The 27952-nt window shown below is 45.1% G+C and overlaps 1 protein-coding gene and 1 long non-coding RNA gene across 25 annotated transcripts in view; one reads left to right on the plus strand and one right to left on the minus strand.

Moving 5' to 3' along the window:
• The window catches only part of SYNJ1 (synaptojanin 1), a 49989-nt gene extending 32715 nt beyond the window's left edge, over positions 1-17274 (minus strand). For 8 of the 17 annotated variants that reach the window (XM_042038009.1, XM_042038003.1, XM_042038012.1 and 5 more), the window contains exons 1-10: positions 16828-16923; positions 14635-14780; positions 7919-8005; positions 7258-7525; positions 5916-6141; positions 4607-4690; positions 3994-4055; positions 3608-3704; positions 2163-2332; positions 339-420 (exon numbers count right to left, since the gene is read on the minus strand). In XM_042038009.1, coding sequence (XP_041893943.1) covers positions 339-420; positions 2163-2332; positions 3608-3704; positions 3994-4055; positions 4607-4690; positions 5916-6141; positions 7258-7525; positions 7919-8005; positions 14635-14758 — 1200 coding nt within the window. In that variant the 5' untranslated portion in view covers positions 14759-14780; positions 16828-16923. Of the gene's footprint in view, positions 1-338; positions 421-2162; positions 2333-3607; positions 3705-3993; positions 4056-4606; positions 4691-5915; positions 6142-7257; positions 7526-7918; positions 8006-14634; positions 14781-16092; positions 16114-16827; positions 16931-17253 lie in introns of those variants that run through there. The other 9 variants (XM_042038017.1, XM_042038016.1, XM_042038014.1 and 6 more) reach the window with 5 other exon arrangements.
• Positions 17275-17342: 68 nt separating this feature from the next.
• Positions 17343-27773, plus strand: LOC121669283. Of its 8 annotated transcripts, none has more exons than XR_006017685.1 (10): positions 17343-17622; positions 18702-21413; positions 23776-23871; positions 24081-24122; positions 24340-24466; positions 24618-25785; positions 25967-26027; positions 26114-26149; positions 26365-26405; positions 26516-27773. It is a non-coding gene; the product is annotated as an uncharacterized LOC121669283 (long non-coding RNA). The 8 variants fall into 8 exon arrangements; XR_006017686.1 differs by having other exon boundaries at positions 17345-17622; positions 19492-21413; XR_006017690.1 differs by lacking the exon at positions 17343-17622 and having other exon boundaries at positions 17649-21413; positions 24618-24664; positions 25698-25785.
• The last annotated feature ends 179 nt before the right edge of the window (positions 27774-27952 follow it).

Here is a 27952-nt window from a genome sequence, read left to right on the forward strand (position 1 = left end):
CTCGCGTTAATGCAGCAGCCAAGCACTACATATTCCAGAATCAGATATGTCTGTTCTACAACCAATGCCTTGTACAATTCTCGCAGAAATTCCTCTTAAGAAGAGCGTTTTAAATAACTAAAATTCAGAAAAGAAAAAAATCATGACTTTCCTAGGTTTGACCTTACAGCACCCATACTTTTTCACTTTCAAACATGCTGAAGGTCTTCTCTCAGAAGTCAGAGCATCTCACACTACAAATCCACCCACGAAAAGTTCATTCACCTTTCCTAGGGAAGGTGACACTACTTTTGCAGCCTAAGTACCCCAGAAGCAGCAGCTGGATGTGAGTTTCCTACCTCCAAGCCAAAGAAGGCCTGCACACTGTTTGTTCTATCCAGACAGTCCAAGCAGTTGGTCCTGACGGTGCCGCTCTGGGATCTGTGCCAAGGACAACGGGAGAGGGAAAACAAGTGAAACAACTCATCTAACACACATCTCCTCAACAGAGGCAGGGACAGGGAGATCTGAACCAGAGCAGTAAATCAGGGCATTGTCAGTGTGACATTCCTGCCCCACAAGGATATTTATAAACGTGTCAGCAACATAGGGTGATCTTCAAGTGCTCACTGAACACAGCTCAGGCATTTTCTGCAAATAACATTAGTCTTTCTGCTTCAGTTTCTCCCAATCCTCCTTGCTTGGTTAGTTAAAGTGTTACGCAGGATTAAGTTTTCTTTTCAAACAATTCAACTAACGCACTTCCAAAGAACCTCAGAGAGAAGTAACTCTTAAGTTACAACAAAAATGGAAAAAAAATTACTGAGACAGTTCTCGAATTTGTTTAACTAAAAGTAACAAGAATTTGTGATATAACTAAAGCCAATTCCAACTCCTCATTACTTGCTCATAAATATTAAAAACAAGCCTCTCTCCTTGAGCTCAAGTGATGTTTGAGGCCCATAGGCACTCAGAACTGCTCCACTTCCTTTGGGAGAAGCCCAGTTAACTCCTGCTAGAAACCTCTCAAAAGGATCATGTTAATCAGCATCCATGTACTGCTTGCTCAGCTAGGAGTACAAAATTCCAGTGACTCTCCCAAGGACACACACTTACCCCTTACTTTTGTCATTCCCACTGCCCACTTCGTGTGCCAAGGTCAGTATGGTTTCAGCACCTTTACCTGGAGAACTAACCACAAGCTGCAGCAAGTTCTGAAGAACTTTCTTCAAGACTTTTTTTTTTCTTTGGCATTACTATCTCTGCATTTGATTTGAAATACAAAGCAAAAAGCCTGACATTTCCCAAAGGAGACGGTCCATGAACTCACAAGCATTTTTACTGTACCTTTCACTAACACAAATCTTTGAGCTGTCACAAGCCACAATTTTTTGTTTTGCTTTCAGCCTGTTGCATTTTGATTTACGATGGCATTATTTGAATCACCCAATAAAAAAACACATGCCACTTTTAAAGCTGTTTGGAGCTCATCCCCTCATCATTCAGCAACTCTTTCTCAGGGAGAACCTCACGCAGCACTTCGCTCCGCACGAGTTAAAAGGAGGAAGGGTGTGGAAGGGAGAAGAGAAGGAATGTTGCCTATTTCTTGCCCTGCTTCTCTTTTCCTGTCGAGATAAGCACAGCCTTTGCTCCAGGAATCAGGAACAAGTACAGAGCAGAGCAGGAAACATGCATCTCAATCCTGCCTTGAGAGAAAGGAATCTCTCAAGCAGGGGATTCAGGTGCAGTCAAAAACACTGCCCTGAACATGAACATTCACAACACACAGAAAATGGTTATGTTCCATCACTGAGGGAAATACTCAGCATATTATACAGGAAGATAGAAAAATAGTCATTAATCCCATGTGGCTGCCCGCCAGAAAAAGGACAATCGACCATTTTCACAAAATTGTGAGGTCAAAGGCCTGAAATGAATTCCTGCCCCTTGAATGTCTCACAGAGATCTTCCTTGAAAATTTTTAGAGCATACACAGAATGAAACAAGATCTTACCAGAGTAAAATAAGTGACTCATATTTCAGCTGTTAAGCATCATCCAGGATACACTAAAACCACAATAACAGAAGCAACATTCTTTCTCTTATCTTCTTGCTGAGGGGTGAAACACATCCCAGCACCACAGTTTAATCTGAGGAAACGTACGGAAGTTATACACACAAACCTTTTCACTTCCTTTCCATCAAAATAAAAAAATCCACACTCTAAGAATTTCTGGACTTGAGGTTTAAGCACACTGTGTAGTTTTTCTGCCTTTCCACCTTTAACCATCTGATGATAGTCAAAGTTCACCATTTTGATATCAGCTGAATGTTCAGATGCTTTCAAATGGCTCTGGCATTGTAAACAGAAAAAAAAAGTATAAATATACCAGTACCTCAACATACAGAAGTAGGAGCTAAACAAGAGACTACAAATATTTTTGAAGTTGTTTTATTTGCTTTCTATTAGGTAAAATGAAACCATTTTTACCACCATTGAAACAAATCACTCAGAACTGATTAACATTCCATGTGTATTTTTGTTTCCCTTGTCACAAAGTCAGGTTTTCCCCTTACTACCCCAGGGGTCACCAAGGCAGCCCACAGCCTCTTCTGCTGTCAAATGCTTTCACCTGCACAAGGTCGTTTCAGTGAAACCCCTTTTTGCCAACAGTCACTGACATGCCTGTCAGCAATGGGGGTTAAGTAAACACTTTAACAACTACTACTGATAAAAAACCCACCCAAATTATTTAGGTTGCTGTGGAGAGTGGCTTGAGCAAAACTTTCCCTAATATTTCCTGAAAAACCCTTAAGTGCTCAGACAGTGTTGGCAAAGCCCTGGGTATCGATGCACATCTGGGAACCCTCCTGTATCCTACCAGGAGGGCTGGATACAGGAAATATCCCAGTGAATGCCCCCAGCTATTCAATCACTACAACACAGGGAAAAGGGAGAAGGAAAATAACAGATGGCTACTGCCATGTTCTCTGGCTTCAGACAGAGCTCCTCAAATGGTTGGTATTTATGAACTGCAAGGTTCAGGCAGAGAAAGCATAACAAGAGTGTTCTGACGTTGTCTTTTAAACTAACCAGTGGGATTTAATGAAAGCGGCCACTTATAGTTAACATCTTCTGAACAAACATTTCCTGCTAATCACAAAGCAGCTTTAAGGTGATAGATTGTGTTTTTAAAAGAATATTAAGGGATTTACCCATTTATTCCAAAAGAAATATCCTTAAAAGAAATATCACAGCATTAAGTATCATAAAGTATCATGTATTTATTCATCAATTTTATAGGGTAAAGAAGACTTATGTTCTCAATAAGACACTAGTAAGGATGAAATATGAAAATAACTTAAAATCCCTCAACACTGTCTATGTTGCTGTTAATAGTTTTTCAGTACAGTAACCAATCTGAACGGAATCAAAGAGGAATCATGTAGAGAGCTTTTAACAATTCATTTCACATCATGTATCTTAAGCAGTGCTGTTACGATAAATCCAATCTTAGCTCCCAGAGCACAGCATACCTGGGATTTGGTTTCCAAACGCTATGTAAAAGCTTCCTTGCAAACAAGCAAATTCCAAGGATATGCACAGCGAAAGAACTGTCACACTCACCTGGAAAGCTTTGCTGAGCATGTGCTCCCCTTCTTTTGCCCCAAGTAAATTTACAATAATTTGCTTGCCATATAAATTTTTAAGGGTTTGGAAATGCCTGTTAACAGAAGAAAAATTCCACAGTCATCTTCTGGCACGCAGAAAATGAACAGCAACACCTGCAACACTGAGTGAGATGTTGCAAAGTATTCAATATCAATTTTATTCACACTTTCCAACGAAGCATTCAAAGGCATAAGCAATCCCCAGGCAGTTCCCAGCTTTGCTGAATCCCACTTTTGTACAGACAAAGCCTCCCATTTGGAATAACATATCCCATCTCTGTGATGCAGCAGAACTTATCAGAGGTTTGCAGTGCATTAACAAAAGCTTTAGACATTTTTCACCTGTCAAAAGCTGGTGCATTCGCCTCGAAACCCCTTGACATCCTGACACGATGGGATCCCACCTACGACACCGAGATTACATTAAATTGTAATTTTGAGTAAAAGGCATGTAAACGTTTCAGCAGTTCTACTGCAAAATACTGGTATGTCTAAAGAACCTAGAGTCCCCGTAAGGCACAAACTTTTTTTTAACCCTTCCTGTAAAAAATGAGTCATGGTAGTAGCTGCTGAACCAGTCCCTCTTTCAAGAAAATTGTGATGAAAATCTACTAGAGTAGGTCTTGATCCTGATTGACTTCTTGAAAAGACTTCTTCTCAAGAAGAACTCAGAAGAAAACAGTCTCTTTGGACGCCCTTAGATAACCCATTTAAAAGAGGAAAAAGTCAGAATTTCAAAGAGAAGACATGGAAAAAAGAATGGACATTCTTTTTGCAAAGCAACTTTTGGATTTGAGAAGAGCAGGCTTGGTGAGTCACAATAGCACCAACATGCTCCCAAAGGATCACCTCACCCTCACAGGCAACTGTGAAGAAGAGCCCAAAGGCTAGTAGATGATGTTTAAAAGGACACGAATAAGAATTATCTGTATAATTATATCTATCTCCTGCTTACCTGCAGCCCTGGCTGTTCCCAGAATAATGGAACAGATCCTCGAATCTGTATGAAAGATGACACAGAGTCATCTAAATATATCACCTGTTAAGGGAAGTAAAGCATAGTATTAGTAATTATCACAGTGTAAGATTTTAGACCTCTTAGCCTTAACTAAACGTGGAGCAAATAAAATATTTATGTATTACACATTCCACACTACCAGCTAAAATACTGCGTTTCTGAGACTTCTCTTCATCCTCTCTGAACAATTCCTACAAAAAGTTCCGTCGCTCTCACGCTCCCTTGCAGAATCACAATTCACAATGTGTAAGGAAATACAGCTTTTATTATTTGGGCTTGAGTAATTTCTGCACCAGGAGTAAGATAAATAACTTGGTAAGACATCTCTGCAGGAACAGTTAAAATAAACACCAATGCACAGAAAATCACCATGCAGCCTACTCAGAACACTTGCACAGATTTCCTGCATCAGAAACCAACATATCACCATCCATGAAGTATCCAGGAAAGGACACCTGAAGTGGAATAACACGCCACAGCCATTCAGTGACATTGGCACGCCAGGAAACTCGGGCAGAGAAAGCGTAACAAGAGCGTTCTGACTACACTCCTTAAACTGGAGGTGTAGAAGCAGAGCCCTTCCTGGACAAAGCCCTCCTTCAGTCACCTGGGTTCTGGAAGGAGTCAGCGAGTCAGCCAGAGAAACCTAGGAGCATGAACACGGCTGCAGGACCAACCCCTCGGGAATAGGTTATCATGGAAAGTGAGCCAAGGAAAGCCAGCAAAGAAAGATTTAGCAGGTTCTCCCATTTCTGTATAATGAGGGCAGAGCTATGAAATCCAAGGCAGCAGAATTACAGCGGCTTTACAAGCTGCCTTTCAGAGGAGCTGTGCTAAGTGGAATGCTTTCATCTTTCCCGAGCCACCAGACACCAGTGTTTTGGTATTCGCCAAAAAATCCCTTTTGCCCATTTCTTTACTTTAGATTAGCTCAGGCCAGAAGTGGCACATGCGGCCATGCGGCTCAAGGGGCTCAGAGGAAGCACAGCTACCCACAGGAGTTCAGCACCTTCTTAAGCTACTGCAACTCAGACCCAGGCATGCCCTGACCATAAGCCACACTAAAAACCAAGATGATCAAGTTACGTAACCTACTTAGCTTCCTAATTTAGCACCAAAGAAACTATTCCAATATCTGCTGGTGGCAGGCTTGACTTGAGATTTGTCGATTTAGAGCAAAAATCTAACCACACGTGGGCTTATACTGGCTCGTCAGCCAAGCCATGGGCACTGGAGCATAACATACCTGCTCTGTTTCAACGAAATTGGCAACGTGACCATCATCATTTGTTCCCCGGACGTTAAATCTGGTGCCAGCCCGTTCACAGCTTAGTCGGGAAATGAGACAAGCCTTTGCCTGCTTGTGAGCTGCATAAATTGTCCTGATCTCCACTCCTCCACACATGAGACGTAACAACCAGTCATCACAATTCACACCATAGTGCTTCAGATGTAAATGCAGTGACTGGTTCCTATCAGGGAGAAAACAACCATCAAATAAGTGGAAGGAATTACAATCCAGCTCAAACTGTTAAGCCAACTACTAACTCCTTACAATTTACAGCTACTAGCACAAATAAGAACAGGAAAATAGGCATGCGATAGTTTTGTGATGTAACTCTCATTTAAATGTCCCTGAAATAGCAAAGTTTACAAGAGACCTGAGCTTACTTTCTACCTTCATAATTTTGTCTTATACTTGATCAGATTCCTCTACCTGACCAAAATAGTGGCAAAGACTAGAGAAGCATTGGCTCATATGCCAGAGCTGGCTTGGTGTATTTTGGCCAGAAGAGAGGGAAGGATGTAGCTTTTCACCTGTTCTAACAGCGTAAAGCCAAGCCTTCAGCACCCTTCCGAGGTTCTTGGACACACAGAGTGTTTTTAACAGATGTTGAAGGGACCAGAATTTCTGACACGACAGTGTGCGTTACTGGCATTATTTAAGCTGCTGATTGGCAGAAACAGCAGGATTCCTTCTACCAAAAACTCTTTATGTGAAAACTTATACTTTATTCAAAAATATCCAGTAAAAGAATCGGGAGTGCAGCAGCCAAGCAAAGTGCACTTTGTAGCACAGCCTACCTGCCGTCTCAGTAAAATCAGCAATTTTCTGAGTAACAAAACTTCTGAAGTGCTTTCATAAGTTGAAAACCCTCTTGGAACCTACCTATAAACACGACACCACTTTGGAACCCAGAAAGTACAAAACGGTAATTTTTTTTCTTTGAAGCTTCATTACCACACCCATTTAAAAAACTGACACAACTGATGAAGAACTAAGAGGCACCAAAACTGAAACACAACACGACAGCAGACGTTCAGATGAAAATACAATATAAGCAGTAAAAAAATCTGTCTGTGTCTTCCGATTAAGAAACTCAAAGCGCTCACAGAAACATCCTGTCATTAGTACCATACTTCTGCCCTTAAGAGTTCAAGTAACGCTATTCTATCTCCTCAAGATTTGTGGGAGAAAGGTGTACGTGTAAGAGCTGGGAAAGACAAGGATAAAAACTTGCCAGGCATTACTTTGTGGAAGGATTCATTACTCTACATAACGCCTGCTGAACCAATTCTGAACTCACCAAAAGAACCTATTGTCAGTACTGTGCTCCTGCATGCTGCGGTGAGCACTGAGACTCAGGTCTAAGCTGACACCAGTTGCAGACCACGCAAAATAAAAGTTCCCGGAGTTCAGCACTTTGCGCACTTCTGAAATACGATCCTCATCTGTTGGGTCAACTCGCAATGACACAAACTCGGTGGAAGTAACTCGGAAAACTTCAGAGTCCTGAATCTTTCCCACAGACATGCATCCTGTTACCAGAACCAGATAATGTAACAGTGTGTCCCCTGCAAAACAAGGAAAGGCACAGGTAAGAGAATGGATCTTAGCATAGTAGGATGTTGATTCATTTATGTGCTAAAGGCATGCAAGCCCACCTCAGTTTGCCTGAAAAAAGTACAAAAAGAACCAACATCTAGAATACGTTCCCAAGTTCAACAGAAGAAAAGGAGAAACTACACTGCAAAGAGCAGGGATTGCAAAACCGAAAGTTATTTTTGTCCACTACCTCATTTCTGGGAGGGCTCCAAACTTGTAAGTTACTCTACAAAGAAAAAACCAAAACAACAAACCAAATAGAAAAAAATGAGCCCGGTTCCTGTTGCAAAGATCCAGTTTTACAGGCGCAGCACAGTATTCTTCCCCAAATGAAAAAGTCAAGTTCTACATATTTGACTCACCGAGGTTTAATCTTAACACCCCCAAGAGGCCATACGCATCCATGACTTTGGAGTACGTATTCTTGATCGTGTCTTTTTCTGCAGAAGCTGTGGAGAGAAAACCACAGTAAGATTTGCTGATGTAAAAGCCCTGATACCATGGCACCAAGAACGAGCCACTTCAAACTGAAAACCTGAGGGATTACAAAAGCAGTGTTTACGTGACGCTTCTGGAAAAAAAAAATCTAAATGTATGAGCATATAGCACTTTATAATGGGAAATGAGAATTTGATTCTATGACACAGTATGATCACGCTGTGCCTTTAAGCAAGAAAAAAAGGACCTGCAAAAACTCCAAGTGGTATTAAAGAAGTACACTGGCATTTTTAACAACATCATCTCTTATAAAAAGCATCTACAACACAGACAAGTAAGACGCCTGAGAATGCTCTCCTACAATTAAAATTAGTGCTAAATGTTGCTTTTTTCCTGAAAAGATTACCCTTTTTCTCCAAGAATAAAACCATGATGTGGCAGTATTATCTCTAAAAACATTATCACGAGCGCATTTTAACTATCTTAGATACATTCCAAGCAAATCCAAACTCTTTCAGGTCCACAAAAACTGATATTTAAAAGCCATGTCATAGATGAATTAGGAAGACACAATTTTCACAGACGGTTTTGGAAAAAAAACCCAAAACAACTCTGTCATATTTTAGAAGAAATTGAAGTGTATCTGCCATTGCTCTCCCGCGAGTAAAGTGTACATTTCAGCCCTTTCATCAGCGCTAGAACAGCCCGGCCCGCAAGCTTGGCTGCAGAGCCAGCTGAGAGACGCTGCAGAGCAGCAGGATCCCAGCCATCCTGAGCTTCTTCTCGTGACCGAGACTGCACCGGAAGGGCAAGACCGACAATTTCAGCTTTGCCACTGGATCTACAGGGATCAAGGTGCTGTGGGTACCTAGAATCAGCACCACTTCCCTTTGACACTAAAAACCACAGAATATGACATGAAGAAGAGTAAATCAAAATGCCTGTTGCCCTGGAATTCTGCTGTGCTCTCTCTCTCTCTCACACTAGCTATGCCATTTAGAATAAAACCTATATTTTCTTTAGAATAAAAAAAGCACTCTTTTACTTAGAATTCTCTTCCTAACAAGTATTCCCTAATCTCAGTATAGCCCTGCCTGTGCACAAGCCCACCCCTTCTGTTCCGCCAGCTCTTTTACTGAAGTGGATCAGACAATTTAATATAGATCAGACAATTATTTAACCACAGCTTGATAACCCCATTCAATGTTTCAGTAAGTGGATTTTTAAAAAGTTTCTTTACCTTATTGCACTGATACCTATTGCACTAATATCCCTGTAATACAGATGTAATAAAAAGAGTTATAGCAGCAGGAGGATTTATTTCCCAAGTCCTCACTCAGGGTAAGTGTTAAGAACCTGCAGCCAATCTAAAAACATTTCGTCAGCATCACCAAACTGTGTTTTTCTAAACCAGAAAACCACTGGGCTGGAAAGAACTTCTTAACTTCAGACCCTGGTTCTTCCAATCTGTTTTTAGAACGGGTTTAAAGACGCCAATGTACTCTTCTAAACTCAGCTTTCCATAACCAGAAAGCTGCCGTGATCTTCCTCCATATTTGAAACTATTACGGAAAGATCAGGTTTTGTTTCAAACTTCTTGCAGGATTTTTCTTAAAGGTGCCTGCTGAGATTTAATGACATGTCAGAACAATGCCTTTTCTGTCTTCTATGGATTTATTCTCTTTTTCCATTGCAGAGAATGCTGAATATCCTCATTAAGCCCTACTAAGTAAATGCCCAAAGTAAATGAAGTAACATGGGCTTTGCAAATTCGGACCAACAAGAAAGGCCAACAAAGGCTAATAAAGCAGCAAAGGGTTGCAAAAGCAAGCAACCAAATAAAAATAGAGAAACTTACCGTGACTAATGAATTCTTATTTTCTTAAAGTGCCCAAGAACCAACCAAAAGCATTTTATGCCATGTTTTCAGTTACATTGGACTTAATTCAGTGTGAACTCCAAGCTTTTCCACAGCAACTAAGTGTTTCTATCTTACACTGCCTGCTCTTTTCCCACCTCGATTTGTTTTTTAAGGCCAAGATTCACAGGGGAAAACGGCAAATATGGCATCCTTTCCTCCATCCTGCCCTGGTCCTTGTTCACCGACTCCAGGCTTTTGCTTTCGGGGCAGTGTACAAAAAGGAGCTTTCCGCGATTGGGAGTGTTACAACACCGAGAACAAGCACTAGAAACTTCTGAAAACCAAGATGAAATCAGGAAGACATAGCTACACCACACTCCTTTCCATTCTCTTCCCAAGGGGCTCTATGCAGTCTCCTCAACAGGCCAAGGTCTGCTCTCCAGAATCTCAAGGCACCAGTCCTACTGACCCCTATCCTTAGTCCTACAAAAATGGAAAAATGTTATGCTTTCATGATGACTATCAAGCAATATTAAGAAACCTAAACCAAACTAACAAAAAACTCCACAAAACCACAACACCTATGAAGTGATTTTCAAATCAATTTGTAATGTACCTCTGAAAAAAGCCAGAAAGCCCCATTTGCAGTATCAAGAGAAAAACAACAAAATTTCAAGTCAGTATTTATTAAGGATTAACAGATAACAGCATTTAAAAATGTAATCTGTAATAAGCACACCTTATCAATCACAGAGTCATTTAAGAAAGGTGACTGATTCAATTATTTTGAAGGCAATATGTCAACCCTCCCAGTGTGACCCAAATGGAACCCCATCAACAATCCTGTTTGCAGGACAATCTGGTTCAACATGTATCCTGCTTCATTCCAGATCCAGAAATCAGTTTCCCAGTTTTAAAAATTAAAAGGCTCAGATCACATTAAAAGTCACCATGCAGGCTTTCTACGGTTGGGTTCTCTTCTTGGTGGGCTCCCAGGGTGCCATGAGACAACACATTTCAAGTTAGTGGCTACAGTTTCCGGGTAGAATATGGGACTCTGAGCTGGGAACAAAATCCCAATCCTGAAATTATGTGCATTTCCTTCAGACCCAAGACTTCTCACTTACATTAGGCGAGAAAAAGTCCACACTACTGTCACTTGAAAAGATGTAGAACCTGAAAAATCTGAAAAAAAATCTGAAAAATTTATTAACACAATCTGGTTTTGAGGCTTTCAAGGATTTTGACAAATTAGGACAGTGAAATTTTTGGTATTTAAATTAAAGCTAACACCTAAATATTACCACAGAGGTGACATTAAAATCAGAATGGAGTCGTCACCTTTCATTTATTAAATTAACCAACCAAAGAACTGTTTAATTAGTTTTGATACCTCTTTTATTGACACACCCCTCACACTGGCTCAGATCAGGATGCTGGGGATGAGGGGACGCTGCCAGATTGTTTTTCAAGGCCTGGTGAGATCACCTTGGTCTAAATTCGTGGAATAACTTTCTTACTAAGGAGTGGTCTGAGTAGCACTGCTAACCATGGCAGTGAATAGCTACCAGGGTGCCTGCTGCACACGGGTTAATACAGCTCTTACTTCAGCTCCAGAGAAGCCAGGTGGGCACTGTGCCTCCTCCTGCTCACACCCACTCTCTCCTCAGCTTTCCTCTGACACTGAAGTCCAAGGATGTGCGTGATGCTCCTGCTCGGTGTGCTCACGGCTCAGTGTTTTCCCAGACAGAATGTTCTCCACGGCAGCCGACAGGAGTAAAGACAGCTTCCCACTCGTTTTGGGATGACTCACCAGCAGGAAGAGGGAGAGAGAACACACTCCTGCCCAGTAAGGGAAATCTTTCCAGGTAAGACATCTCAGAGAGTCCTATTTCAAAGAATAAATATACTGCCTATTTCATATGGAATATAAGAAAAATAGATCTATGACATCCTCCCTCTAAATTCTAAACAAATCAGCAGTGAAGCTGCTGACATTTAAACCCAGGTGCTCTCACCAGGCTTTGAGAAGGATCCCCTCAGACTCCAGCTACCAGGGCCGTGCTGACCAAAGAGGTGTTGAATGTACAAAAGAAAGCAAAGTGCTGCTAAGGTGTTTTGGTCACAGCAACATTAGTCAATCCACACAGAACACTTCCAGCAGAAGCATGGCCTGGGCTGCTTCCACATTCAAACTGAACAGCTACATAACCACCACCTCTGAACTATCCCTTCGACCCTTTTCCCTGCTTCCCTCCAACTTGGCTGACTGGAACAGCACATGGCACGCACACCGAAAATCACCCACCATCTGAGCTGTGCAGCATTTCCTACCGAGGCTGAGCTAAATCCTCTGAATCATCTTGCAGTGCCTCACCGAGGGCACAGGGGAGGAAGGTTAATGCAGTTGTCCTTCCCTCAGCAAAATGACAGATGTGCTTCCTTTAAGATGATGTTTAAAGGATCAGTAAGCTTTCATTCCTTTCTGTTAGCCCACCTCAAAGCCAAATTTCTGTACGTGGATATTCCAGGAGGTGCAGTTCACTAAGGCTCTCGGAACTGAGCCACATGAATCAGTTTTAATGCTAAAGTGTATTTCACTAGGCTGTGCATACATTATACATACAGGTAAGAACTATGATCAGGTATAAACACCTTATTTAATCTCCAGTATTTATTAAAATATTTGGAAAACTGTCTAACAGTTTTGAGGTCAGTATTGTCAATTTTTGTAGTCTAAAAAGCGGTAGCACCATCATCAAAACTCAGAAGTTTTTGACAGTTTAAAGTGCCGCTGTTCTGGATTTAAATTGATATGTACTTGATCTAACCATTTTTCTATCCATCCACACAGATTTTACAAACATGGGAAATCTTTCCCAAGGGACAGTATTTCATTAACTTTGTCTGTTATCTGTACCAATACCTGGAAGTTTATACAGCACAGACTGGAATCTTCCAGCTGGATTCTGTGACATGACTAGCAAGACAGAGAAGTAGCAATTCACAGATCTTCCCTGGGCACTAATAATTGTACTCCTTTAAATACGCATTGAAAAGAACAGATACCAGATGGGAACAGCAAGCAGAAAAAGAGAAGGAAAAAAACCTGACCTAGGGAACTTCTGGGCATCTTCTGCTGTCAGTTTAAGATTGTGATCTTACAACCATTAAGAAAAGTATCAGAACCTAAAGAATTTAGGGAATCCAATGGAAAAAAAGGAATTAAAGAAAAATGCCACTGCTGAATATTCACTGGAAAACTATGCCCATGTACCAGACAGAGAAAGAGTAAGCAGTATCCTGATAAAGCTTACTGAAAACAATACTCAGTGACTACTTCCACCTGAGTATGAACATTTGCTATGGTGTAACCTTCCAATTAGAATTCCAGGGACAGTGCTTTGCAGATTAATAACCAGCTATCACTAAGTACAGAACCCAGGGGGAGAGAGGCTTTCAAACTTCCTTCAGGTCTGGCTTCCTCTGCTTGGTAACAACAAGGCAGAGAAGAAGGCAAGAACTTTAACATGGGTTTTATGTTTAGGGAAGGACATTTGTCCAGGTGCCTGCAGTGTATTCCAGCACAAGAAGTGACTTACTGCCCCTTCTGAGCATAACCTTCAGGAACAAGTAATTTTTCATCTGTTGGCCTTTAAGTAGCTTATGCAAGTTCTGTAATTACTAAACACAGGCTAAAACAACCTTTTCCACAAATCTTCAAAACATTTTATGGCTTGCACTAAACCTGTTCACTACCTTTATGACTGGACACTTATTCCCAACCGACACTACAGTGCCTTACATGGATACTGCTACCAAAGTCAAGGAGATTACTTAAATACATAGTAAGAAGAAACCATGCCAGAAAAAAAAAGAGAATTTCAAAAATAGGAGAAGAGCACCCACTGTTCACCTGGACCAACATACAGCTGCAGCAACCGCATCAGTCAGTGCCAGGCCTCTAACAGGTGCTGGCTAAAGAGAAAACTACTTTCATGGTATGAAAACTTTCTATAAAAGAGCCAAAATCAAGCTCAGAAACGCTGTGCAACAAGGTGCTTTGACTTGGTAAAGAACACAAACATATTTCATCATTTTATGTATTTTAAAAGCCTATGTACAGGCCTTATGGTTCTCTTCTGCACTTCTCATTTTAGTGTCCTCCAACAAAGAAAAAAGGGAGGGCCAAGAATTTAAGGGAAATATCTCACGCATTTTTCACTTAGAACATGTAAAAATAACTCTGCAGTGCAAGACACCTTGCTCCAAATATTACTCATTTTATTACGAGAAAAATCAATAGAGAGTTTCGAGCTAGGTTAAAAAACACAGGAACAAAATAAAGCTAAAATCAAAAAGCCATCAAAAAATCATACAAAATGACCTAAAACCAAAATATGATATAACACTTAAGAATATAGAATTTATTACTATGAAACGCAACACAGAGTATTAGCTTGTAAATGAATTACCATGTATTCAAAATGTGGTTGATGAGAAACAAAGAAATAAGATGTTGTTGGAAGCCATTACAAGAATTTAGTGGACATGAAAATATACATGCATAATAAAATGCAATTAAATGTGTCAAATTCTCTCTCAACTGATGAAGATAAGAAAAGGTCTCTTTTCCTTTTCTCATTTAAATCAGAAGCCTCTCCATTAGCAAATAGGAAAAGAGAACTGCTGCTTCTTTACATTCCACAAATAAATGGCTCACACAGAGTCAATCTGCCACCTTTCTAACACCGTAGTTATCAAAACAGATCGACTTACAGAGGACAGCCACAGCTCCAGACTCAAACATGAGACATTCTTCTCTGTTTCTGGTTTCCACGATCACACTGAAGGGAAGTGGATCCAGCTTGTGATAGACACGGTATCCTTTACTGAAAGCCATTTTGCCTCGATCGCAGGCAGCCCTGCCCAACACAAGATGATGTTAGTGAAACTTCCCCGTACTTCCAGACACCTCCCGCGAAGCGGGTTTGACTCTCATCCTTTCCTAGGGATTTTGCGTGTTCAACAAAAACAAACAACAAAAACCTCCGCTCCCTCTTTCTACCACATGAGACTTAGTTTAGCTACGTTCCAAAACAAATACAGGGATTAGCTAAAGACGACGTAACAGTGTTTCAAAACCAGAACTACACAGAGAAACACCTTCAAAATGTGGATTTATTTAAAAGCTTCTTGGAGACAACTAGAATTTTGCAGAATCCCACAGTGGTTTGTGTTGGAAGGGACCTTAAAGTTCATCCAGTTCCACCCCCTGCCATGGGCAGGGCCACATTCCAATATCCCAGGTTGCTCCAAGCCCCATCCAACCTGGCCTTGGACACTTACAGGGATCCAGGGGCAGCCACAGCTTCTCTGGGCACCCGGTGCCAGGGCCTCACCGCCTTCCCAGGGAACATATCTAAATCTAATCCTACTCTCTTTTAGTTTAAAGCAATTTCTTTCCCAATACTTAATAAATATGATTCCTTCTTAGGGAAATAGAAAAAGAAAAGAAGGTTTTCCAGCTACCAGCAATATGGAAGAGAAGCAACCACCTTCATGGTAAACTAATGCCAAAAGCAGAGGGGCAGCCTTCCATTTTTTTTAGATCTATTTTACTAATTCTGACCTTGTACAAAAGGTCAGTATATTTTTAACACTGAAGCCGTCAAGATGTTTTAAAGGATCGTTCAAAAATGTCAACCTATTTTCGGCTTTTTTTTGCCTTTTTTTTTTTTTTTCTTTTTTAAACGAAAGCAGGGTTTGGTTTGGATTTAAACCCTGCCCTGCGGCGGCTGAAACATCGCAGTGTCGTACTGGTGACGCTGCCCCATCAGCCACACACGAGCGAGATCTTCATAAAAACCCACAAAACTCGCACACTGCAACAAACCATAAACAAATGCGAGAGCACCCCAATTTTCCGTGCTAAGGCTTGGGAAAACGCAGCGAAGGAGGATTGCTCCGGAGCGCCTGGAGCGGGGCTTTCTGCCCTCCCTTCCCGGCAGCTCCCTGACCTCCAGAGCGGACACGCACTTCCCGCTCCGGCCTCTCCCCGACCGCTCCGCGCCCGGGCGGGCTCAGGGCACGGCCAAGCCGCGGGGCTCCCACCGCCGGGCCGGCACTTCCCACACAGCGCAGCGGGACACGCCTGGCAGCGCCCGCTCCATCGCCCCTGGCACCCGAGCCCGTAGGAGCTCCCCCCGCCCCGGCCCCACGATAGCCCCCACTCACCGTCCGCCCGCCCGCCCGCCCCGCCCGGTGCCGCGGAGCCGGCGGGATCCGCTTCCTCCCGGCCCCGCGTCCTTCCGCACTGCGCCGCCCGCCCCGGAAGGGAGGGGACGGGGGCGGGCACGGGGGCCGCGGTGGGACGGAGCTGTGGTTTAAACAAACCGAGCCGTGCGTTGAGCGCAGCCAACCGTAAGCCCGGCTGCGGGATTATTACGAGGAGCAAAACCTAAGGGACAGGCTCAGGAGCAGCCGTGCAGACTGAGCCGCCACTGAGTCACCGCGCTGGGCAAAGAGCTGCGGTACTCACAGCGCCTCGGGTCGCGTGGGAGCCGGCCAGAGCCGGCGTCTTCCCGACAGCAGTCGTGGAATAGAACCGTGGAATATCCCGAGTTAGAAGGGACCCATAACGATCATCAATCCAGCCCCTGGCCCTGCACAGACACCCCAACAATCCCACCCTATGCATCCCTGGCAGCGCTGTCCAAACGCTCCTGGAGCTCTGGCAGCCTCGGGGCCGTGCCCATTCCCTGGGGAGCCTGGCCAGTGCCCAGCACCCTCTGCGGGAAGAACGTTCTTGTGATATCCAGCCTAACCCTCCCCTGACACAGCTCCAGCCGTTCCCTCGGGTCCTATCACTGGTCACAGAAAGCAGACACCAGAGCTGCGCCTCGGGAGGAAGCTGCAGACCCCGAAAAAGTTCCCAGCTCTATCTCTTCTGCAGCTGAACAAGTCCCGTACCCTCAGCCGCTCGTATGGCTCAACATGGTCTTAGTGAAGAGCGCGGAGTGTTCCACTGCGGAGGCAGACTCCACAGCTGCCCAAGCCAAGGGGATTTTCCCCGTTCCTGACGCAGCTGCCGCTGGCACAGCGGGAATAGGGCCGCCGAAGAAAAGCGACCCGCGCCTTCCGCGCCACGGGGCGCGCTCGGGCAGACACGGGGGCGGAACCGCAGCCGCCGGTGCAGCGCCCATCGCGGGGCCCCGCCCCTGCGGGTACCGCCTGCAGCTTCCGCTGCATCATCCCCACAGCCCCTGCACTCCTCGCGCCCCGCTGAGATGCCTCGGATTGCCCCGGGGGGGTCCTGTGCAGGAGCCGCGCGGCGTGGCCGGGACAGAGCTGGTCCCGCCGCCCGCACGCCTCCCGCCCGCCCCCGGTGCCACTCACCCCACCACCCGCGTCCCCACACCGGGAAACGGCGCGGAAAATCGCGCTAAAACCGCGGGGTCTGCTGCGTTGGAGTCGGGGTCGGGTTCAGGCAGCCAAATAGACGCTTTTCTGAGGAGTGACGTTCCTCCGCGGTACCATTTTGTCCCTATTCCAAAGGGACGGATGCCGCCATCTGTAGTGTGGTATCACGTGACTTTCGACCGCCCCCGCCATCTTGGGTGCTGGCAGGAGCCACTTTCGGCCCAGCCGCCGTCTTTGGTGTGGTACCACGGAACGAGCCCGCGTCTCAGGCGTGGTTTTGGCTGCCTGAACCCGACTCCGACACGGACTTGGCGCTTTCAGCGCAATTTCCCGCGGCGTTTCCCGGTGTGGGGGCATGGGTGGTGGGGCCAGCGTCGCTGGGGACGGGCGGGAGGCGGCAGGCAGCGGTCGGGCCGCTGTGTCCCGGCCGCGCCGGCGGCTCCTGGCGAGCAGCACCGAGGCCGCGCGGTGGAGCTGCTGCTCTTGGCTGAACACGTGCCGCTGATTCACCTGTAAGGTCCTGGTTTGTTCACTGCTTCTCGCTGCTGGTACAGGAGGTGGAATCCCGGTTGTGCAGTGCCGCATTGGAACTTCTGGGTGGGAAAGATTAATTAGTGAGCTGAATTCGTAGCAATATAATATTGAACATTTATTAGTAGAACAAAGGTATATCACAGCGCTGGAGCGCTTGGCAATATTGCCAGAGGCGCCCTCCATTCATTTTACTGTGGACTTAAGTACTCTCAAGCTGTTGCATATTCATTAAGTCCAGAAAGTAATTTATACTTCACTCACCTTTCCCCCCCTCTCTGGTCTCTGCTCTCTTCCGTCAGCATTGAAAACAGGCACTCTCTCTTTGGTGCCTCCCCAGTCTCCAACCTAATTTGTAGCTGACAGTTTCCTTGGGAAGTGTGACTTTTGATAACAGACTTCCTGGGATGCATGCCGTTTATCTTTGTTTCTCTGAGAGGTCTTGGTTCCTGGCTCCGTAGTTTCTCAACTCAAAGGATATTTACTACCATGTGTTTATTACTACATTTCTTAACATATTACAACTATTTCGAAGTTACAATTTACCTTACTCTCATTTCTACTTAAGTACATTTTACCTTAGAACTATTTCTACATAGTACATTACCACTTAAAAATGTTAAAATCCGATATGCGAAAGACAACATTCATCATTCACTCCTTTATCACATGGGTTAATGTTAAGTCTTGCCAGATGTTTTTTACAAGGCTAAATTCCAGTGAGTCTGTACCAAAAAAACATTTGTCAAGATAAGATCCTACAGGAATGACCTTGGTAGAAGGAAAATAGCTGTGAGCAGAAGCACCAAGGAATTGCTGCTGGCTCCCAGTGTCCTTTTTTTTTTCCCAGGAAGGTGTTGTATTGAATTGAAAGGTGGTTTTCTTGCCTCTAGGAAGTAGCACCCACATCCTGCTGGAAGGAGAAAGTGGGGAGACAGACAGCGCCAAGTAGGAGGAAGGACCATTTTTAAATCTGCCTTTGGATTCCACTTCCTCACGGTGGCATCTGTGCAGTCCAAAGGAAGTAAATCCTGGAGTACCTGTTTGTTCACCTGTTGAGCTTGGAAGAGACACACACTGGACATGAAATTCTGGGAAAGCTGCACTTGCAGTAGTGGCTGGAGTGAGAAGCAGTAGAAGCTGTTGACTGTCTGCTGGTTCCCTATCTTTGCCTTAGTACTCTGGAGCTCCAAGGTCACCTCATGTCACCTTTGCTTTTCCAGTAGCTTTGCTGAAGGGTTTCTGAATGTGGCCGTGGGCTTTGCTGCAGCTGGAATTTATTTCTGTTTCAGGAAGCATCTCACTGTAGAGTCTGTGATTTAATAGTTCCTGTGCCAGGTTAATTGTACTGGAAGAAGGCAAATGAAGCCAAGAGGGTCAACTAGGATGTCCCAGACCCCTGCCAATCACACATTACAAAATACCAAACCCCCAGGTTACAAAAATACACACACACAAAAACACCACTACAAAAAAAAAAAAAAGCATACAAAAAACTAGCTTCCAAAATACCAGAATAACCTAGTTGCAAAGTAATAGAAAACCAAATTCCAAAATACACAAGAAAACCAGGTTTCAAAATCTCAGCTTTAAAATACCAGAACACCAAGTTCCAAAGTACCAGAATGACCCAATTTCAAAAGATCAAATTGCAAAACACTAACTTTTAGATGTCTTACACAGGCAGGATTCCCAAACCCAAAAGAATGAAATACTGTCAAAATGGGATCTGTGATACCAAAATGGATATTTTCTCCTCTGAAAAGCTTTCCCACAATGACCATCAACACAGGTATTTATTTTAATTATAAGCCAGATGCAATAAGAATTTTACTTCAAAAGCAAACTCTTGTAGTAGTTTTCTGCTTAGACTGTGTCCGCAAGGACTGGCATTTGGGCCAGAGAGCTGCAGGTGGGATCAAAGGGCAGAGTAAATCTGCTCCCTGGATGCACAGGGAACGACTGAGTAACAGGCAGAGGGAGTACTTATAAACGATGTCAATATTTATTTCACTGAAATGCAGGATGGACCAGCAATGGGGGTGCTCAGGTTCAGTCTGGGCCTGTTAGGATTAGCCATAAACAACCCGGCTAAACCCCTGGCCCCTTAAGGGGTGTGTCAAACACTTCAACAGAAACACAATTCAGTAATGATTACAGAGGAAAAATTACCAGTAGTTGCTTATGATCTGTGGGGAATTTCTTCAGTAATTACAAACATAGGACATAGGGACGTTTGAGGCAGAATCCCAATTTTGGCCACAGGCACCCAGACGAAAAGGCCGGTCCTTTTCCACAGAAAGGAAAGCCTGGATCCCGGTGTTTCAGGGGTGGACAATGGGCGATGCAGGGGAGGGAACAACCAGCAGGACCTTTCCCCACCTCACCTCCCACCCCAAGGTGCAGCAGCCCCAAGTGCAACCAAGTGAGGATGAGGAGGGAGCAGATCCTGCCAGAGGCTGCTTGCCGGTGGTTTCCTGGGCATAGCTATGCAGGGAGCTGCTAGTTGAGAGGGGCCAGTGGAGGCATCCCAAGTGTCCCTCTAGGAACAATGGTTGGAGCATCCAGCAGGGGCTGGGGAGCAGCCAAATGCACCTGGGCACAGACCATCGCTTCAGTAAAAAGCCCAGGGAAAAGCCCTTTTGCCAAGGGGCAGCACCTGAGCAGGTGGGGCAGCATGTAGGGTCCCGGGGAAAACCTTCAACTTTTCCCCTTTCAGCTTGTCAGTCCCTCCCCAGAGCCCCCAGAAAAGAAAGGGGTTACTAGGAAAAAAGGGGTTTAAATTGAGGGGAAACACTTCCTTTTCCATAATTATCACTGTTCAACTTGAGGGGGAATCCATGTCCCCAGCAATTTTAATAATATCAGTTGAAGGAAACCCCGCCTTTTCTATACTGCTAGGGATATCAGTTGACAGGGAATCCCTACTTTCCAGTTTAAATGGAAGGGGAAAACCTTGATAATACTATTTTATAGGTTTGAATTAAGGGTAACTCCCATACTTTCATCATCCTAAGGCTTAAACCGAGGGGGAAGCCCAATTGCCCCTCCTTTTTAAGGATTTGAATTGAGGGGGAAAATCCCTCTTTTTCCAGCATTTGAGAGACTTAAAGTAAAGCAAACCCTTCGTTGGGGTTTTAGGAGCTCTCCTGTTGTTTTTTTTGTTTTGTTTTGGTTTTTTTTGTTAAAGGAATCTTCCCCATTCGTGTTGCTAGGGGGACAAATTGCAGGGCATTTAAGACAAAGGACCGAGCCTCTGGGGGAGGGGTGCATCTGGCTACTCTTTTGTTTCACCTGGGTGTGCAGACAGTCAGTTCCTGGAGTTTGGACGGAGAGGGAAGGTGTTCCGTCGGCTGCTTTTCCTTCTGCCAGAGAAACCCCGGGATCCCAAGCCGGCCTTAGGAGCCGGGCCGCGGCCGCCCTGTCCCCGCCGTTGGTTCGAGCCTTCGCTGCTCTGTAGCCCTGCACGCCCTGCCTGCCCAGGCCTCCGGGGGGTTCCCAGCGCAGCTCCGCAGTTTGGATAAATCTCGTCGGCCACCCGGGATTTGTGTTCGTCCCTGCCGTTCCTGAGACTCCGCCCGGACACCGGGATCGGCTGCCTAGGGGTTTGTAAAGCTTTTTTTGTTCCGTCCTTCCCGGGATCCCAGGGCACCGGTGCCACGTGCTCCCTGAGCTCGCTCCGGAGCGCCCCCTGCAGGCGCGGGGGAACCATCGCACCTGCCCTGCTCACCGGGAGCCGCCAGCGCCCCCTGCCGGCTGCGAGCGGAACTGCACCCGAGGGAAAAGGGCCTGACAGCCGAGAAGGCTGGCACTGGGTTTGTGATTGCTGTTACTGCCACAGTTATTGCTGTTTGTCTGACTGGTTATACACATATAGATATATAATAGTAAAGAACTGTTATTCCTATTTCCCACATCTTTGCCTAAAAGCCCCCTTGATTTCAAAATTATAACAACTCGGAGGGAAGGGGGGGGTTGCATCTGCCATTCCAAGGGAGACTCCTGTCTTCCTTGGCAGATACCTGTCTTTCAAACCAAGACATCCCTCTTCTTTCAATAGTTTAGGGGATTAAATTAAAGGGGAGAAACCATTTGTTTGCCATTATACTCTTTTAAGGGGAGGCAAACATGTCCTGTTCTCTCATTTTAAGGGGGTCAATTGAAGGAAGATCCCCTTTTTTGGCTATTTTAAGGGCTTAAACCTGCATTTTTAGGGTACTTCTGTCCCAGTATCAAATATCTTGTAGAGGCACAACCCTAGCACATATATAGCCCCAACACTGCCTAGGAATCTATTATTTTTTCTTATTTTTATTTATACTGCATATAGCCCTAATTAGAAACCCCTATGAAAGTTAGACCATTCATATAACTACTATTGTTCTCCACCCTCCTTAGCCACATATGCAGTACTACTTATCAATACTACTAAGGACCAATTAGACAAATTAACAACAAGTTATCTCACTTATCTACCTATGCCACTAAAACATAAAGTTTTAGTTCTTACCCAGTCCCTGCCCTTTTGCATAAGAGAGTCATATCAAAAAAGCCGGTATCGTTATTTCCCTGAAGAGTTTTCTTTTCTGTTCAGTACTTAACTCACCCTGAATTTAAGTCAGAAAAACCAAGTAGCTACACTTCCTGTGAGAGCTTTTATACCTAGTGGTATTTGCCACCTCCCTTTTCCCAGGCATTGTGGGAATGAGAGGCGGACCCGGCCAGGGGTATATTAACTCCAGCCCTCAACAAAGCAGCTCATTTCCTTTCTGGGTTTGCCTGGGGTAAGAGCTTTCATGGCATGTTAGTGAAGGGGGCCTTTTAGGTTATTGCAGATTTTTCTCAGAAAACATTTTTTGGTATCTAAAGTAGCAGAAGCTTTGAAGACATTGTGAAGAAGATAGCATTCAACACAGGGAGTATTTAAATTCACAATTTTGGGTTGGGTGTTTAGGGGTAGTAAGGTGTTTTTGTGATTTCCATTTTTGTTCTTGGTTTCTCTTTTTTATGAGCGTTCCAGGTTCCTGAAATTCTAGATTGTGTCAAGTATGGAACTTCAAGCTTTTTCAGCAAATTCATTGTGTAACAAAACAGACACTCCCCATGGCAAAATTCAGGCTTCTGATAGCTAAGTCAAGGGTTGTGACTGGGAGAGGGGGTATGAGTAGGGTACTGGGTTGGGAATTACTGGGAGGGGTTTTGAAGGCAGCACAGTGAGAACCAGTATCCATTTGGGGGGCCCCCTAAGGTTTTTCCACCAGCATAGCAGATGTGTTTGTGTTTTAAGGTACGCAAATGCATCCACTGCACTCACAGAAATGCTGGTTTGTCTCTTGCTAATGCAGGGGTCCATCATGATCATGATCCCAGTCTTTGATTTGGGACGAAGCTAGACACTTGAGGATCTGGGTGCACTTAGGAGGTAGCAAGTAGCTGGATTGTTGGGGTTTGGCCCATGTGCCAATGAACTCGTGCATTTATTTTGGTTTTCTTCATTGTAGTGAACTGAGAGGCTAATATAGCAATCACGGGGTTCTCTGAAATGGCCAAGGTGGACTCATTTCGTGTCCAATGTGGAGTCATGTTGGCGGTCATTTAAAAGATAAGTTGCGGGCCACGACCTGGAGATGGGACAATAGCAAGGTAGCAGCTTAGAAATTCCCAGGAAAGATTTAAAAATTAGCGGAGGGGAAAGGGATGTCCTCAAAGGGGCCTCTTGAGATAGCTCAAGGGAGCAGCTCTCCTTTTGATTGCAACTGTAGGGCATGCAGCATAGAGCAGTTCCAGTCTTATCTTGTGTTATCTAGTGTGTTGTGTTGTCTAAGTGTGTCTTTGTGATCCTTTGGGTCAGATATTTCTGCCTTTTTCCCTCACGGGCCTTATTGCAAGTGTCAGCCATCATCTCTAGATTCTTAACATTTGCATTTCTCAGCAAGACACTGATATGGTTTGTTCTTTTACTGGCAGGTTCAGCCATGTCTTGGAATTGCATCTTGGGAGCATTGAGTCAGAGGTCTCTTGAAGCCTTGCTCCTGGCTGTATTGCCATCCATCGTTTCCAGCTGTGAGTTGTAATGTTCTGGGGCTTGTAATATTGTAAGGATATAGGGAGCATTCTGAACATGGTGTGGTCTCACAGCTGCCTATGTGGGTACACACCTTTCCATTTTGTTTTGCCTCTTTGCCTCTGGGAACGTCTGTAGTTGTTTGGCTTTTCAGGAGAGGTGTAAATGGTGACTATGTTCCAGCATTGTTCTTTGTCTTTATTTTTAGGAAGTAAAGCCAGTTATCAGCAGTGAAGGTCAAGTGAGCGAGGTGAGTGGCAACTGATGGACAGAATGAGTTGTTATGCCTTGAGTGCCAAGTTCTGGTGTGGCTCTAAGCATCTGTTGTCGTTTGTGTATTTTAGGTGGGCCAATTTTATTATGCTGAATCTCCTTGCCAGCTGGCCCACAGACCTGGCTTGCTGCCCTTGTGAGCCCTCCAGAAGTGTTACGGGACTCTGCAATGAAGCCTTTACCTTTTCCTTTAGAAGGTGCCATCCAGGTAGCCTTCAGCAATGGCTGAGGAGTTGCAGCGAGTCAGGGAGGGAGGGAGGAGCAGCGAGGGTCTGCTCAAGTTTCAGGGATGCCGCATCACCTTGTCTCCTCTTAACCCAGGTATGCCCTGCAATGGTGGCATCGGCCTCGGACCGCAGCCGAAGTGTGTGGCCCAAGGACCTGGGCCTTCTTAGGAGAGTAGCACAATTGTTGGGTTTTGGCCGATGTGCCAATAAGTTCATGCACTGATGTTTGGTTTTCTTTACTGTAGCCGACCGAGAACAGCCTGGCAGCAGCATGAACTTCCCAGGTGGTGAGGTGGCAATCTTCTTTTGTGCTGGATGCAGATTTACATCCCCAGTTGTCTGAGAGATAAGTCGAGGGTTATGACCCACAGAGGGGATGAAAGGGGGGTGCTGGGTCAGGCTTGCTGGGAGGGATTTTTAAATCAGCTTTGGAGACGGGGATGTCCAAGAAGGGGCCCCTTAGGCCACATAAAGGGACAGTCTTGCTTTTGGTCACAATGCCGAGGTGTGCAGGGCAGAGCAGTCCCGGTGTGTGTGGTGTCTTTTGTGTGTTCTGTGTCTTTTGTCTTACCCCTTCGAGGGGCTTATAAGGAAGTGCTGGGCATCACCCTTAGCATCTCTGATCTCTGCATTCCTTGGCCCGGTACTGACACTGTCCAGCCTTTGACTAGTGAGTTTGGACATGTATCAGAATTGCGTCTCTCTTTAGAGGTGTTGAGTTGGATGTCTTTCATGGTCTTGTTCTGAGCTATATCAACCGCTGTGCACCACGATAATCCTTTATATTGGCTTAGGGCTTGTAAGATGCGAAGATAGGTAGAGGATTCTGACTGTATGATTCTCGGGCATACATCCTTGCAGTTTCGCCAGGAAGTTCTTGGAATAAGTTGTTCTGTTAGCATCTTTTTCCTAGGGTTCTTTGAGCCTCGTTGGCTCACTGTCATCTCATTCTGCATTCTCTTGCTCCTTGCGGTTGTTCTTGTCGAGAGTTTTCTCTCCTCCTTGCATCCCCTTGTTTGTCATCTCCTGTGTAATGGGTGTATTTGGCCTGGGGCTGCTCTGCCCTGCCACATAGTCTGGTGTGTAGGTGTAATAGAACTAAGACTATACTGTTAATTTGTCCAGCCCACAGTTTTGCAGTTACCCACACCTCCTGGTCAACAGCCTTATGCTTGTGATCGGTGGGAGAGTTGTGTGCTGGGGACTTGGAATTTGTAATGTAGGGTATAGTTGGACTCAAGATGGTATTTCTAGATTGGCACAAGATGTTTGGAGCTGTAAAGTTATCATACAGCACTTTGACTTTTGTCATAACTTTCTTTCAGGTGCAGATGGATTGAATCTGTGGCAGAGCGCCCTGTACCGGGTGAGGTGGTTCCCACAGGAAGATCAGTCACTGTTTGTCTTTGCAGGGTAAGTGGTGGCTATGTTCCAGCATTGTTCTTTGTCTGTTTTTAGGAAGTAATGCTGGATATCAGCGTTCAAGGTCAATGGAACGAGGTGAGTGGTGACCAGTGGACAGAACCTGTTGTTATTGCTCAGGTATCAATTTTTGGTGGAGTTCTAAGCATCTGCTATTGTTTGTGCATTTCAGGTGATCCACTCACAAGATAGCCTGACCCAGATGCTGGAGGCCAGGAGGGTGCAAGCTTAAGGTAGAGGGGTAGTGTACTTCAATTGGAGTGGGGAGGTTGTGGTTTCGGAGTCTCTCAGCAGGCTTTTTTGCTTTGTTTCTTTGCAGGTGCTGCCGCTGCCCTAGGTGTGCCAAGGAACAGAGGTGAGCAGGTGAGTTGGCATTTAGACAGGGTGAGTAATAGGTGAGCAGTGTGCGGCAGCATGCCAAGCGTCTCCCTTTTGGTTTTGTAGGTGTTGTCCCGGCCACCTCTGGAGTTGGATGAAGATATGAGCTGAGCCCATGGCAGTGGTGTGGAGTAGTCTGGGGATTGCTCTTGTCAAGGGTGATTAGTCACATGTTCTGTTTTGTTGTCTTAGGTACTGTGAGCAGGTGTGGAGCTGAAGTTTGGAAACAGCAGGTAAGTGATGAGCCTCAGCAGTTACGAGAGAGAGGAGCATTGTGGAAGGGGTCTCTTCTGGCATGTGTTGTCACAGTCTGAATTTTCTCGTTGTTCTCCATCTTTTGCAGCTGCCAAAGTGGACTGCAAAGAACGTATTGATGTCCATGGCGCTGATGCGCTCTTTTCTGTTCAGGATGGGTTTTTTCACTTGTCTTAAGCGAGCTAAGTGTTGGGAACAGTGGTTGGGATAAGGGAAAAACCTTGGGAATCACAGGAGGCAATTTCAAGTTAGCTGAGAGGAGAGGGGTGTAGTGGGATGGGCCCACTGGAACTAAAGGGAGAGGGTTTCTCCTCAGCATCACCTGTGTGTTTGCTGGTCAGCAGTTCCAACCCATCTCTGTGTTCTTGTAAGTTTTGCATCATTGGCCTTCTTAGTCTCCATGTCGTTGTGGATCTTTTTGCCTTCGGAGCTTGCCTTCGGGTCTGGCACGATTGTCATGCTCTCAGTTTTACCTGCTCATCGGCATAGCCACCCTGGAGCGCTTCCGAGCATAGCATGTGTGCATCTCAGCACACATGCTGTGCTGATTTGTCGGTCACATTTTGCGGTGTCACTTTGGCCTTTGCCAGCAGAGCTGTTCTCTATGGATCCCTTTATCACCTGGCAGTCATGGCCTTGTTCTCTAGGCCTACCGACCTTCTCAAGCATCCTCTTAACAGCTTTGGCACTAACTTCTCATAAGGAGTTATCTTTCACTGTCAAGTGCTGCTGCCATAGAGCCTTCTTTCCTTTGGCATCATCAGCCTCTGGCTCATGTTGTACTAGGAATCTTGGATCTGTCACTTGAACCTGCTGGGCAGTTTCAGCTTGTCTGTGTTAGGTAGTTTGTGTTGATGTGTCCATTGTCTTGTGTCACAGGGCTTTCTTATGTCTCAATGCTTTATCAGCATCGTTCTGAGCCATATTGGCAGTGGGGAGCTCTGTGAGAAGAGTGCGGGTGTGGAATGGTTCTGACCTTGTGTGTGTGAGTTTTGCCTTTGAGGCTTTTCAGCTACTTTTTAAACTTAGAGTAAAAACAACCCAGCTGCGCTGGCTGGGGATTTTTTCCCTCCTCACTGGACTTTTTTTATGTGGGACCCGGCCGGTCTGTGAGGTGCCGTTCATCGCCAGGGTTTGGGTGCCGACTGTGCCGGGGATTTGTCAGGCGGGATGATTTTGGGGCTCCCGGGAACCGCGTTCCCATGGGGCGCTCTCGAGACGAGAGCGAGGGTGGGTTTGTGTGTCAGCTGAAGGAGGTGTGTGGTGGATGAGTGTTTTCTTCTCCAGGTGCTGCTGTTGTTTTGGGTTTCCTGGAACGATAAAATGTCCTAAATTTTCCAGAAATAGAACAATTGTTACATTGTACTGATAGGGGGTTGGCTTGTGTTGCTCTGTGTTCGTGTTCGCTGCTGCACTTGCACACATTGCTCTGTATGTCAGTTGGACTTTGACCAGTGTGCATATGGATTGTATTTGTGCTTGTGTACATTGTTGTTTCCACTTGCTTTGCTGAAGTGTAAATAAA

Source organism: Corvus kubaryi, unplaced genomic scaffold (assembly GCF_017639235.1).
Source record: "Corvus kubaryi isolate FWS band 111438036 unplaced genomic scaffold, C.kubaryi_AGA036_p1.0 37391, whole genome shotgun sequence".
NCBI classification, from domain to species: domain Eukaryota; kingdom Metazoa; phylum Chordata; class Aves; order Passeriformes; family Corvidae; genus Corvus; species Corvus kubaryi.